The sequence below is a fragment of the Drosophila kikkawai genome, chromosome 2L, assembly GCF_030179895.1.
Source record: "Drosophila kikkawai strain 14028-0561.14 chromosome 2L, DkikHiC1v2, whole genome shotgun sequence".
Taxonomy (NCBI): domain Eukaryota; kingdom Metazoa; phylum Arthropoda; class Insecta; order Diptera; family Drosophilidae; genus Drosophila; species Drosophila kikkawai.
In genome coordinates, this window is record NC_091728.1 from 5,027,809 (window position 1) to 5,041,379 (window position 13,571).

Below are 13,571 nucleotides of genomic sequence, written 5' to 3' on the forward strand. Positions count from 1 at the left end.
ATGTTAATGCTGATCAAGAATATATATGGTTTATGGGGTCGAAAATGATTACTTGACTAGAAAAATATTATTTTGTATTATAAAATCGGATTTTTTTTATTAAAAAACTTCTTGATTTTTTTTAAAATTAAAAATATCATCACTCGACCAAAAGAGCATTAATTTTAAATCGGAAAACTGTTCTGTGCAAGATTTTCTACTGTTAATAAATCTGCATACTTCATTTAAAAATTTTGAAAATTCAATTTTTTATGAAAATCAAAAATTTTAATGATGTAACCCCTTTTAAAATTTTGCAAAAATGGCCAAAAAATCGATTTCTTTCTGACATATCTAGAAAGATTCCCCTGTTGATGCTGATCAAGAATATATATAATTTAGAGGGTCGGAAACGTCTCCTTCACTGCGTTGCAAACTTCTGACTGAAATTATAATACCCTGCAGGGGTATAAAAAAATGTGGGTACTTCAACCTATTTCGATTTTGAATCGATTTCCTTCGATAATTTTTAAGCGCATACTGTAAATGTAAATTGGTTTCCCACGTTTTTCTCAGTTTGATAATCTTTCCTTGTGATGAATAATGTAGTTTCTCAAATCCCATTTCAGAAAATACAAACACTTTCAGGGCCTCTGAATTTGACAGGGCTTAGCTTTGCTTACACTTGTATTGAAATTTACTCTTGTTTTGTCAGTTTTTTGTGTTTTTTTTTCACCGAAATTGTCTATATGAGATGTAATGATTTTTAAATCAGTAAAGATTTTCCATTGGTACATGTGATACTTTTAGATACTGTTCGGCTCCTGCTTCAAAATTCCACGTTAATTGCACCGTGCAGTCGGCTGCTTTGGCAACGAGCCAATCCAACGTCCACAGCAAAAGCTCAGAACCGAAGGAAGAGGAAGGCCACTGAACAGGGATACATCCAGGAGCGTGCAAGAACTGGGATACGGACAAGCAAAGAATACCCCAACGGACATTGATTCACAGCTCTCGAGCGTAAGTGGCAGGACTGGCCGGAGCCGCAGCAGCAATCAGCATGACGCCGAGTACGCCGGTCGGTGGAGTCACCGGGAGCCGCAATCGATACTACAACCCCGTCTCCAAGATACAGTCGCTCATTCACAATCTGGACGCCGAGCTGGTGCAGCTGTGCAAGCAGTGCACCGTGCCAAAGCCGCTGGCCAGCAATAACAGCAAGCCCATCATCGGTGGCAGTGGCTTTGCCCACAACTATGCCTATGGATCCAGGCCTCCGGGCGCGGTTGGGACCAGCAACTTGGACAGCATCGCCGCCCAAAGCTTCCGTCCCGAGAGCATCAACAGTTTGCTCTCCCGAGCTCGCTTCACCAGCTCGACACCCAGGCCCACGACACCTTCACCGCTAGCGCCGGAGGCCCACAAGCGCCAGATGCGGAATGTCTATCGGACGCGTGTGATCGACGCTTACCGTAACCGACGCATCTTCACCGTGTACGGAAATTACCACACGGTTCGTAGGGCACTGATGCGGAGAGGGTGGCTGGAGAAACTGCCGGCGGCGCGTTTTGCCAAGCTGCAGAATATGTCCGAAGACACCCTGCTGGAGCACGCCCGGCGAGGGAACGATTACGAGGCGGTGTTCATCTCCAAGATGATCAACCATTTCCCGGCTTTTTTCATTTGGCAAAGCAAGGCCCAGCGCGATCTGTGCGCGGAGGTGCGACCCTTCAGGAACCGAGTGCGCCGCAGCCAGTTCCTGGACTTCTCCACAAAGGTGGGACTCGTGGGATGTGCTGAACAGGAGCGCTGGTACCGCGAGGACGGTGTCTGCGGAATGAGCTATCCGCGCTTCTACCGCCTGGGCGGCAACAGTCTGGAGGAGCGCTTGGCCTTTATCGAAGACTACCAGCAGACGCAGGCCCGATCGCTGCTCCGATACGTAAAGGAGCATCAGCCGGCGGAACTAATTAGCGACAGCGGCACGGTGTCCAGTACCACATTGGACTTTGCCCTCGGAAAGGTGAAGAAGATGGTGCGGTATGCAGAGCACACTTCCTTGGACGATGCCCGAATAAAGCCGGCGTCGCCCGCGGAGATCGTTGAGAATCAGACGTTTATGATGCAGTCCACCGAAGTGCTCAAGTCAAACGCCAAGTTCAAGATGAGCGAGAAGGTAATGACCGAGTACGCTCGTCTGGCCAAGCTTTATCTCGATCAGATCGAGTCGCTGCGGCCGGATTATCGCTGGGATGGTAGCCGTAATTTGTGGATCCTAAAGCCCGGATACCAGTCTCGCGGCATTGGCATCGTCATACGCAGTTCCCTGGACGACATCCTGCAGTGGACATCCAACAATCAGAACAAGAAGTACATTGTCCAGAAGTATATAGGTGAGCTAAAAGAAAACATTAAATACCAGGGTCTCCGAGTACTATTCCTTCCTTCATGAGACACAAAAAATCCCCAAAAGACCGTCACTCTCGGACAGAAGCATACATCTTATTGTTATACCCTTGCAGGGTATTATAATTTCAGTCAGAAGTTTGCAACGCAGTGAAGGATACGTTTCCGACCCTATAAAGTATATATATTCTTGATCAGCATCAACAGGGGAATCTTTCTAGACATGTCAGGAAGAAATCGATTTTTTGGCCATTTTTGCAAAATTTTATAAGGGGTTACATCATTAAAATTTTGGATTTTGATAAAAAATTGAATTTTCAAAATTTTTAAATGAAGTATGCAGATTTATTAACTGTAGAAAATCTTGCACAGAACAGTTTTCCGATTTAAAATTAATGCTCTTTTGGCCGAGTTATGATATTTTTAATTTAAAAAAAAATCAAGAAGTTTTTTAATATAAACAAGAAAGGAAGTTAACTTCGGCACGCCGAAGTTTGTATACCCTTGCAGATTGGTTTTCATATTTATATCATAAATTATAATGCCGAAAACAGACACTAAACAGAGTTTCATAACATTTTATCTATACTTATTATGTTTACAGTTTGAAAGTTACAGTTATACATTCCCAGCTTTACATTTTCTCTACATCTACGGATCGCTTCTATGGCAGCTATATGATATAGTCGTCCGATTTTCATAAAATTTATACCAAAATTCTGATAAAATACCAGAAGCTCATGTCTCAAATTAGATTTAAAATTTTTTTCTAATATTTTAACTTTTTTTTTAGATTTTTAAATTTTTTTTTAGAATTTAAAAAATTTTTTTAAATATTTTAACTGCCAAATTTGAATTTGAATTTAACTGTCAAATTTGAATTTGAATTTAACGACGATCAATTTCAGTGTGCCCAGGTGCAGTTGTAAAATAAAACCTAAATTTGGATTGAAAAGGTTTGAGTCTGCGCTAACTTTCGCCGGCTCCGAAATGGTTTGAAACTTGGACAAAATTTACAATATGGTCACACTGGCACGTTTTTCGTGGCCCAAAGTTTGTATAACAGTTTATACCAGTTTTCAGTTGCTTGCTGCTGATTTCTGTTCGCCTGGTATCCCAATTTGGGAAACGGGCAATTTGCATGGAAATGTTCGGAAATTTGGATTGGCTGCTGTAGGGATGTTATTGTAAAAAGGTTGTTGTTGCCATAAGCTGTTGTTGTCAGCAACAAATAGGTATAAATGCATAAAATGAAATATAACAGTTTATGCCAATTATTATTTTTGCCCAAATGTTTTTATAACAGTTTATACCAGTTTTCAGTTGCTTGCTGCTGGTTTCTGTTCGCCTGTTACCCCAGTTTGGAAAGCGGCCAAATCGAATGAAAAAATTTGCTCACTTGCATCAGTGATGCTCATCTCCATCAGTGATGCTCACTTCCATCAGTGATGTTCACTTCCATCAGTGATGCTCACTTCCATCAGTGATGCTCACTTCCATCAGTGATGCTCACTTCCATCAGTGATGCTCACTTCCATCAGTGATGCTCACTTCCATCAGTGATGCTCACTTCCATCAGTGATGCTCACTTCCATCAGTGATGCTCACTTCCATTAGTGATGCTCACTTCCATCAGTGATGCTCACTTCCATCAGTGATGCTCATCTGCATCAGTGATGCTCATCTGCATCAGTGATGCTCACTTCCATCAGTGATGCTCATCTGCATCAGTGATGCTCATCTAGCTATATTGCAATATTGGGAGGCTACAAAATCGGGCTTAATGGCAGTGATGCTCATGTAGCTATTTTGCAATATTGGGAGGCAATATATCAGGCGTAATAGCAGTGATGCCCATCTAGCTATATTTCTTTATTGGGACAAAATAGATAGATGAGCATCACTGATGCAAAGTCAGATTCAGTGTGCCCAGGTGCATTTAACCAACATTTTAGCCAAAAAATGTACAATATGGTCACATCTGGTTTGAGTCTTCGCTTACTCCAAGATCAATGGTTCGAAACTTGGACTTTTTATAACAGTTTATACCAGTTTTCAGTTGCTTGCTGCTGGTTTCTGTTCGCCTGTTACCCCAATTTGGAAAACGGGCAATTTGCATGGAAAATTTCAGAAATTTGTATGGACTGCTGCAGGGATGTTGTTGTAAAGGGGTTGTTGTTGCCATCAAGCTGTTGTTGTCGGCAGCAAATAGGTATAAATGCATAAAATGAAATATAACAGTTTATACCAATTATTATATTTGCCCAAAAGTTTTTATAACAGTTTATACCAGTTTTCAGTTGCTTGCTGCTGGTTTCTGTTCGCCTGTTACCCCAGTCTGGAAAGCGGCCAAATTGAATGAAAAATCACTTGCATCTGTGATGCTCATTAGCATTATTAAAAAATTAAAGCATACTTTTGGGGTTTTCTATTAAAAACGTGGCATCTTTTAGGCGGAAGTTCAGATTACAGTTTGATAAGCACTGGTCCAAGTGAGATTCAACTTTTACAGTTTGACAAGCACTTTTCGGATAATATAAAATGGCCATATCTAAAAAATGGTGCAAAAATGTTGAAAAACAGCTAAGTTATAATTTTGTTTCTAAAAATTTATCGATCATTTGTATGGGAGCTATATGATATAGTCGTCCGATCCGGCCCGTTCCGACATATATAGCAGTGAGAGTATATAGAAGACTATATGCAAAGTTTCATTCAGATAGCTTTAAAACTGAGGGACTAGTTTGCGTAGAAACGGACAGACGGACGGACGGACGGACAGACGGACAGACGGACATGGCTAGATCGACTCGGCTGTTGATGCTGATCAAGAATATATATACTTTATAGGGTCGGAAAGGTTTCCTTCACTGCGTTGCAAACTTCTGACTGAAATTATAATACCCTGCAAGGGTATAAAAATCAGATTTTATAATACAAAATAATATTTTTCTAAGTCAAGGAATCATTTCCGACCCCATAACCCATATATATTCTTCATCAGCATCAACAGGGGAATCTTTCTAGACATGGCCGGAAGAAATCTATTTTTTGGCCATTTTTTCGAAATTTGATAAGGGGTTACATCATTAAAATTTGCAAAAATGGCCAAAAATTTTGATTTCTTAAAATTTTAAATTTGGTATGCAGTTTTTTTAAATTAATAAAAACTAACACAAAACTGCTTTCCGAATCGAAATTAATGCATTTTTGGCTTAGTTATGATATATTTTAATTGTTACCTGCAAGGGTATACAAACTTTGGCTGGCCAAAGTTAGCTTTCTTTCTTGTTTTTAAATAATATTTCCCTCCTGACAGAGCGACCCCTGCTTGTCTACCGAACCAAATTCGACATCCGGCAGTACATGTTAATCACAATCTCGGACACCACGGTCAACATCTGGATGTATCGTGACTGCTATCTGCGCTTCAGCTCGCAGGAGTTCACCATGGACGACCTGCGCGAGTCCATCCACCTGACCAACAACTCGGTGCAGAAGCGCTACAAGAACAAGACCAACCGCGACTCGCGGCTGCCCAAGCACAACATGTGGTCGCTTGAGCAGTTCAAGGCCCACCTGACCCACAAGGGAGCTGCGGAAGGGACTTGGTCGAAAATCTACAATGGCTTCAAGCAGAACCTTGTGGCCGTGGTCATGGCCAGCCTGGATGAGACGGAGCTGGTGCAGAACGCCTTCGAGCTGTACGGTTGCGACTTCATGCTGGACGAACACTACAATCCCATTCTAATCGAAATCAACTCGACGCCGGATCTGTCGCCCTCGACGGAGATCACGGCTAGGATCTGCCCGCAGGTGCTGAAGGACTGCATCCGCGTTGTGGTGGACCTGCCAAAGAACCCCTCCGCCGCCACCGGTCACTTTGAGCGAGTTTTCGAAGTCAACTACAGCATTAATAAGGGTGCCGATGGCAAGCCCCTGGAGCTAAACGGCAAGCAGATGACCCTCTTCGACCAGCCCAAGATACGGAGCCAACCGCGGTCGCGGCTCCTGCGCAAGATCCTGAACAACGTCAAGCCCACCACGAGCAACAAACTGGAGAAGGCCAAGGAGGCTCAGGCAATGAGTGTGAAGACAGTCTCTGGAAAGGTTTCCAAGAAGAAGGTAGTGTATATCATGACTTAATTATTTTTTATTTAAATTATAATTTAAACGAGGATATTTAACTTATGATTTCAAATTTACTTTAAACTGAAATATGTATGAAACATTCTCCTGACTTGTTCTGACTCTTTAAAGAAATCACATTCTGCTGAGATGGCAAGTTTGGACACACCCTCCTCCCATACCTCATCGCAGAACGTCGGACCGAAGGTTATCCTGAATTCAACGACTCGAGAGAATCTCGCACTGCAATACACTGCTCCCAAGTAAAGCCCTCTGAACAACTTTGGGTGAGTTTTAAAGACAGTGGAAGTACTAATTTACTAATAGAATGAATATTTCTTTGGTTTTAAATTACTTCAAATACAGCATAATGTGTATTTCTTCTTAGCAATTAGGAGATTTGAATGAAAGTCAAGCTAAAAATCAAATGTAGAAGAGAGGTATGTTCCAGAAGTAAACTTAAAATTCTTAGGCATGTGAAGTCCTTTCAAGCAGGCTGATGATTGTAAAGATAACAACATTCCCAATGGATCTATAGTCATTTCCCGACCAAAGTATCAAAGATCATTCTACAGATGCATAATAAAATCATTAAAAATCAAGGGTTCTAAAAATATGAAAGACCTAAAGCAAATTCATGCTCGGCCTGAGCTTGTAGTGGACCACGAGTATTCAGATCAGGATCACTGCCAAAATCAAATGGAGTTATTGAAAAACTAAAACAAAAGCAAAGATTATTAAACATGAAAAGCTAAAAAATTATATTTAGATCATTTTGATGAAGACTTTTCGAATAAAATTGTCTTAGACTTATTTGGATTTATTTCACTTTTAAATATTTTATTATCGAACTGAATTTAGATTTCTTTCACTTTTAATATTTTATTAACTAATTTATTTATTTCTTTCACTTTTATTATTTAATTTAAGGTCTCAATTTTTACACAATTTTAGTAGATTATTGATTATGTTTAACCAACGTACACCAGAGGGAATACTAGCAGTTTGAAATGTAACAAGGATATAACAAATAACATTGAGATGGGTCAACCACGGATCTTCTACGTATCTTCAAGCGCATTGAGGCTTGAAAGTTTTAGGTTAAAATTAACAGTAGCTATTATTTTCATCAATTTTTCTTAGTAAACGCATTTCTGAATACCGTACCAAGGCAGTGTAAGTAAATGTCCTAGCCTACTGGCAGCAGAGGCGCCGGAACCGTCAGCGTCGAGTTGTGCAGCTTGTTAGCCAGGGCGGTCCTCGGGCTCATCATCTGCGCCTGGGAGAGCTGCAGCTCGCTGGTGGCCTGCTTTAGAGCGGCCACGATGGGTTCGCCTCGGTGCAGGGCCTGTACCGAAATGCTGATGGGAAGCCGGGGTCCATTGGACTTCCGGCCGAAGGTTCTGCCAATGGCATGCAGGCTGGCCGTGCTCTCGATCTCTGACTTGGTGCGGACGAAGCGGCGCTGTGGCAGACCCGAGGAGGCCAGGGGCAGGCCTTTGGAACGGGTCGAGGAGGTGGAGGCGCCGCCGCCTGTAGTGGCAGTAATGTTGCGTAAACTGCGCCACTTCCGCTCGCTCATCACAGGAGCCGTCGCAGGTGCAGATCCTTCTGGTCGCGATTCATGCATAGACTCACTGCCGCCGCCGGCTGTGTAGTTCTTGATGAGGATCTTGAACTTCTTTTCGGTGCTGTCCACGGGATTTGTCGAACTGAGCCGAGGTCCGCAGCTCCGCTGACGTTTGGGCGGCAGTGCCGTATTCGGCACAGGCTCACCCGGCACAGATCCCGCCGTGTTGCGCTTGTGGGAGGCACTGTTCAGCAGCTGGGTGATGGAGCGGCCCGCCTGCTTCAGCAAATAGGGACACGCTGAAGCCGACTGCGGGGCAGGAGCGGGAGCCACCGTGGGTGACTTCTGCGGTTGCTGGCTGTTAAAGCTGAGGCTTAGGCTGCTCCTACTACTGCTCAATGGCTCCACCATGTACTTTTCCATGTACTCGGTGGCATTGAAGGTGGGCATGGCACGGTGGATGCGCGAGATGCTCGACGCCGGATGCAGTATGGCCGAGCGCTGGCGGTACACGCTGCTGGTGGCCAGCGAGCGCTCCTTGCGTTGCTGCTGGTAGTAGTAGTGGTTGTGGCCACCCCCATGGCTCACCTTCTGCAACACCTGCTTGCCCTTGACGTACAGGTTGAGACCCATGTAGGCAGGCGTAGGCGGGACCACCTGGCGGTAGGCCAGGTCAAAGTTGCCCATGTCCGCTTTGGGATCCGTGCGCCGATCAATAACAACTGCAATGATCCACAAATGGAAATATTAAGTAGGTGCTTAAAGAAGCTGCTCCGCGACTCACCCTTGACTACATCCTCCAGGCATTGCGGGCACATCCGTGCCGTCACACTCGTGGTGGCGCCCAGATCCGGACTGGAGTTGATCTCGATGAGCCAGGGATAGAAGTTCTCGCAGATCATGAAGTCCGCGCCAAACAGCTCGAAGGTATTGGGCCGCCGGTCCATGTTCTCCTGCGAGGCCAGCATGCAGCCGACAATGGCCTTTCGCATCCCGGGGAAGATGCGCTCCAGCCACATGTTGTACTTCCCGATCTGACGCAGATATGCCTGGAAGGAATAGCAGTCCCACATGTTTTCGCTGGGCAGGCGCTTGTCCCGCTTTCCGTTGGTGTACTTCTTCTGGATCGCATAGTTGGTCAGGTGCACCGACTCGTGGTGGTTGCTCAGGCTGTACTCCTGGGAGCTGAAGCGTAGGTAGCTCTCCCTGTAAAACCATACCACCAGGGGCTTGGGTGGAGTCAGAGGTGAGTTAGAATGGGGATATGGATTAGCTTAAATAAACCCACCTGGGTATTGGTTATGAGAAACCACTGACGAATGTCGAATTTGGTTTGGAACAGAATCAACGGTCGCTCTGTAAATATATAAAAGGATTTTGGAGTTTTCTAAATATTTGGCAGGATATATCATAATATGGTTATATCTTCATAAGCAGAAAATCCAATGGAAAACGACTTTCAACTTCTTCACAAATAATTCCATATTACAATTCCCGTTTTACCAACTTCAGTCCGCCTCCATCTGCTTTGGAGGGCCATTTCAGGTGGGATTAAAAATCAATTGCTCTGGGAAACCTGTTGAGCTTCGCGAAGCAGACAGACAGACACACGGTAAAGCAAATTGTGATTGTTGCCTGCCAAGGAGCACGACAGGAAAAGCAATAACAGTGGCAACACCAGCCCAAAGGCAATGATTGCGTTTTTAGGCCAAATATTTATGCATTTTATGTTGGCAAGGAATCGCAACGGCCAACTTTGTCTGTAGACAAGAGTGTGTGCGTGTGTGCGAGGAGCCTCACTCAGCAACTGACGTCGCTTCGACTCGAGCTCCCAGAGCGCCCAAAAACGGGAGCCCACTAACTCGAACAACAACTTTGGCACCGGCCTGATTTACGACCTAGTTTCCGTGTGTTTGTTTATATCGCCTACTAGCAGCGGGACTCGAAATGTGTGTTGGGTCTGCACTTAAGATGCTTTATCCGTTATCGATTGGAAAACGTATGTAAATGTGGGATAACTTTGAAAAAGAAAAACCTCACAGGATTCACATTTGTCCTTATCTTTATCTAAATTTCACTGGAGTTAGTAATTACTAAAAACTATGGTACAGATATAGTACTTAGCTCACCTATATACTTCTGCACCACATAGCGACTCTTGGAGGCTATTGACGGATTCACAACGCCCAGGATTTTCTTCAGGTTGTCCATGAGGAGGATACCCCTTCCCCGACACTTGTTTGCTGGCTTCACAATCCACAGATTCTGGTAGCCGTCGAGGCTGTACTGCGGCCAGTGGACCTTCATCTTGTCGATTAAAGCCAGACAGCTCTTGATCATGGGATCCAAACGCTGGCCGTCATGCTGGATGCGTCCGTCCTCGTTGACCAGCTGCTGGTGCTGGAAGAGGAACGCGTCCCAGTCGTGCTCCCATATCTTGGGCGGGTCCTCGAAGTCGATGTCGTTATGCTGGCAGCTGTCGATGTACTCCACAAGGCGCTTATAGGCAAAGTCTATCGAGGAGTAGGGAATCTTGCCGGCACAGGAGAAGACGGCCTCGGAGCCCTGCTTGTGGTACTTGCAGAGCATCACCCGCAGGTAGGCCACGCAGGCGGTAAGCTTGAAGTTATCGATGAACTCTCCGAGCTCCTCGGGACTCCAGACATTGTAGCAGCGCGGGAAGTACATCTCGGCGGTGCCCTCCTCGAAGAACCAGTGAAAGTCCCGCAGCTGGCTGCACAGGCCCTCCTTTGAGGTGAACGGCGCCCTGTGGAATTTGTTGATGGTCATGCCGGGATTCTTGGCCTGGTCGATGTAGTCGCACTTCTCCTTCCGATTTGTCCACAGAAAGTCCACGGGCATGTGCTCCAGAAAGCGAGACATGATGTTCCGCTCGCACTTGAGCACGTACTGCCGCCGGGTCTCTCCCGCCTTGCGCTTCGGCAGCCGCTGGGTGAGGTCCTCGTAGGTCATCTGGCCCGCAGGCATCACCTTGCGGTGCACGTCCAGCTTTTCCACCCATCCCCGCGTCAGCAGGGCGTTCCTCACCGAGTTGAAGCATCCTCGTATGGTAAAAATCTTGTTCTGCTTGGCCGCTTCCTGGGCTTTTCGTCGCAGCTCATTCATTCGCTCGGTAGTGATCCAGGTGCGTCTGGCCACGTAATTGGTGGGGGCTCCCAGGGGAGTGCTCTTTCCCTGCGGCACAGTCTTCCCAGAAAGGTTCTCCTTATTGCTATTGCTGTCGGCCAGGGAAGGTATCTCCTTGGGAGCGGCGGCGGGTAACAATGCCCTCTTCACGGGCGTGTCACTCTGTGCGGGCGTGAGCTGGATCACAGGAACCGTAAGAGGAGCCACTCCCCTGTTCGTCGGAATGGGCGTAGGCGGCGGTGCAGTGGGCGGCGTGGCGGGCTTTTTGGCCAGCGAGGCACTGGCGCATTTCGGGGTCTGCTCTTCCCTTACCTGCTCCTTGCCGCGGTGCGGCTCACTGCTGGGACGCGTCTGCATGGCGGAAGCGCTCGCTCCAAGCCTCGCCAGCCTACTGAACATGGATACGAATTGCGGGGCTTGCTTTGACTGGGCCACTGGGTGAATGGGTTGTTAATTCGCGGAGCTGCCTGGCAACCATTGAGCCAGAAATAAGTTCACAAGTTCACTTCGGCAACGGCTCTATTAATAGCTTCATGCTCAACTTGCTCCTTGGTTTAGCCTTTGCTTTTAGCCGTGCACCCACACCTGCATGCGCACCTGCCCATACATGTGGCGAGCGTTCTGGGTTTTATTTTAGCGGAATTTAATTTCTTATGGTTTTTGTTATTTTGAATGGATTCTTCATATATGGATTAATTAATGATTATGATTTACAAGTAGTTATTAATAAAAATAGTTATCACGCCGCAGTAAAAAGAATCCTGAATCGAATTCAAATATAATTTAAACTATATGATAAAAGTAGTTCAAGATAACTAATCCTAGCCAGGCGTAAGACAGAATACTCCTTATAAATACATTCCTATTCGTGTTGGAGTTTAGAGCATAGTTTTAGCACTTTTCACGTTGGGTTAGGTCGACCGGAAATGGATGTTTATGTCGGTTACCTGGCGATGTTGGGTGACATAAAAATGACCTTCAAAACGAGGTTTGACTGAGAATGGGCTGAATATTTTTGTTGGTGTTATGTAGAGAAATTAATTATAGGAAATTGAGAAATAAATAATGACGTTGCTTGGGTTTCCTTAAATTACCAAAAAAGCAAAATGAAGTCGAATTTATTGTTAATTCGTGTTTAAACTTATCAATTTGTATATTTATCCTTAAAACACAACACAACTTAATTAAAGAATTAACAAAAATTACACACTTAAAATACAGTCGTTTTTAGTTATATAACTGTATGTTCACAAATACCAGAGTAATCTATAAATCACATTAAATATAATAACCTAAAATGGCAGAAAGACCTATCATATTGTAATGCATATATGCAAGCACCACCAGAAGTACCCACCTGTCATGTTCCTACGCCCCAGAGCCCTGTTCCACCCAACCCCATTCGCTGGCAATGATGTTCTTGCACGACTCCTGCTTGTTTCCGCCATGTTCCCATGTCGCGGTGGGAGTTGTCGTCATTGCTGTTGCTCTCGTTATTTGGTGTTGGTGTCATCGCTGGCGTTGTCGTCACTAGGAAAAGCGTTGCCTGCGACGCCAACGTAAGCAAATCAGGGACTGGAAAAGTGGGCGGCCCGGAATCCCTTTGATGGATGTACTACTGACTGCCACGGTGGTCTTGTCTGCGCAATTTGTGCAATTTTCGCAATAGCAAGGAAATGGATAAAGGGAACTTTTCAATTATTTGTAAAATAATCAAGTTAACTGCCACCATCATGGGTGGAGTGGGGACTGAGCGATTACTGGGTTATGTTGGGGTTACGTAGGGGGGTTGGGTCTTATGTCAGTGCCACGTGCTCGGTCCTGATCCCCCTCCCAGAACCAGTATTTGGTTCAAGGACAATTTAGCCGCAAAACTTGATTCGTAGCGGTTTTTGCACGAGTTTTTACCGGAGTTGCGGCAAAGTTGTTGTGCCCTGTGTGGGACGCCCGGCACACGGCAACACCTTTGCCAGGAGCTGGATTCCGGATCCGGACACCGCACTCCGGTTCTGCTGGTGTCCTTGCGTGCCGACCAAGTTGAGAGACTGCCTCCCCTTTGTCTATTTTATTTACATTGCATTAAAAATTGCCTGGTTTTAGTCTGGCTAACGTACTTGCTTCAAGACAGTTGTTCACGTAACTGGGGCGGTAATTAATTTTGGCCGGGGAACGGGGACTATCCGGACGGGCTTATGGCCTGGTAATTTGAGGTAATGCGCCAGATTAAGTTTATTTACTTTCGAGGCGGAGCTGGTTACGAATTTCCCTAGATTTGGGTCAGGGAGTTTGACAAGTCGAAAGTGATACGCTTGAGCCATGGCATATGTAGTTGTAATGAACG

At 45.2% G+C, this 13,571-nt stretch overlaps 2 protein-coding genes and 1 long non-coding RNA gene across 5 annotated transcripts; 1 reads left to right on the forward strand and 2 right to left on the reverse strand.

Annotated features, from left to right (window-relative positions):
- The first annotated feature begins 706 nt into the window (after nucleotides 1-706).
- On the forward strand, nucleotides 707-7,326 carry TTLL3B (Tubulin tyrosine ligase-like 3B). Of its 2 annotated transcripts, none has more exons than XM_041776008.2 (4): nucleotides 707-2,372; nucleotides 5,705-6,510; nucleotides 6,646-6,800; nucleotides 6,902-7,326. In XM_041776008.2, the coding sequence occupies exons 1-3, from the start codon at nucleotides 1,040-1,042 to the stop codon at nucleotides 6,778-6,780; spliced, it is 2,274 nt and encodes a 757-aa protein (XP_041631942.1). In that variant the 5' UTR covers nucleotides 707-1,039; the 3' UTR covers nucleotides 6,781-6,800; nucleotides 6,902-7,326. The 2 variants fall into 2 exon arrangements, with proteins under 2 accessions (XP_041631942.1, XP_017024112.1); XM_017168623.3 differs by having other exon boundaries at nucleotides 708-2,372; nucleotides 6,880-7,326.
- A 144-nt stretch (nucleotides 7,327-7,470) lies between these two features.
- Nucleotides 7,471-11,788, reverse strand: TTLL3A (Tubulin tyrosine ligase-like 3A). Of its 2 annotated transcripts, none has more exons than XM_017168402.2 (4): nucleotides 10,213-11,788; nucleotides 9,372-9,439; nucleotides 8,868-9,312; nucleotides 7,471-8,805 (listed from the first exon to the last, which is right to left on the reverse strand). In XM_017168402.2, the coding sequence occupies exons 1-4, from the start codon at nucleotides 11,627-11,629 to the stop codon at nucleotides 7,703-7,705; spliced, it is 3,033 nt and encodes a 1,010-aa protein (XP_017023891.2). In that variant the 5' UTR covers nucleotides 11,630-11,788; the 3' UTR covers nucleotides 7,471-7,702. The 2 variants fall into 2 exon arrangements, with proteins under 2 accessions (XP_017023891.2, XP_070139297.1); XM_070283196.1 differs by lacking the exon at nucleotides 10,213-11,788 and adding an exon at nucleotides 9,587-9,655.
- Nucleotides 11,789-12,434: 646 nt separating this feature from the next.
- On the reverse strand, nucleotides 12,435-13,530 carry LOC138929629 (uncharacterized). The gene is made up of 3 exons (XR_011445861.1): nucleotides 13,345-13,530; nucleotides 12,588-13,290; nucleotides 12,435-12,522 (listed from the first exon to the last, which is right to left on the reverse strand). It is a non-coding gene; the product is annotated as an uncharacterized lncRNA (long non-coding RNA).
- Between the last annotated feature and the right edge of the window lie 41 nt (nucleotides 13,531-13,571).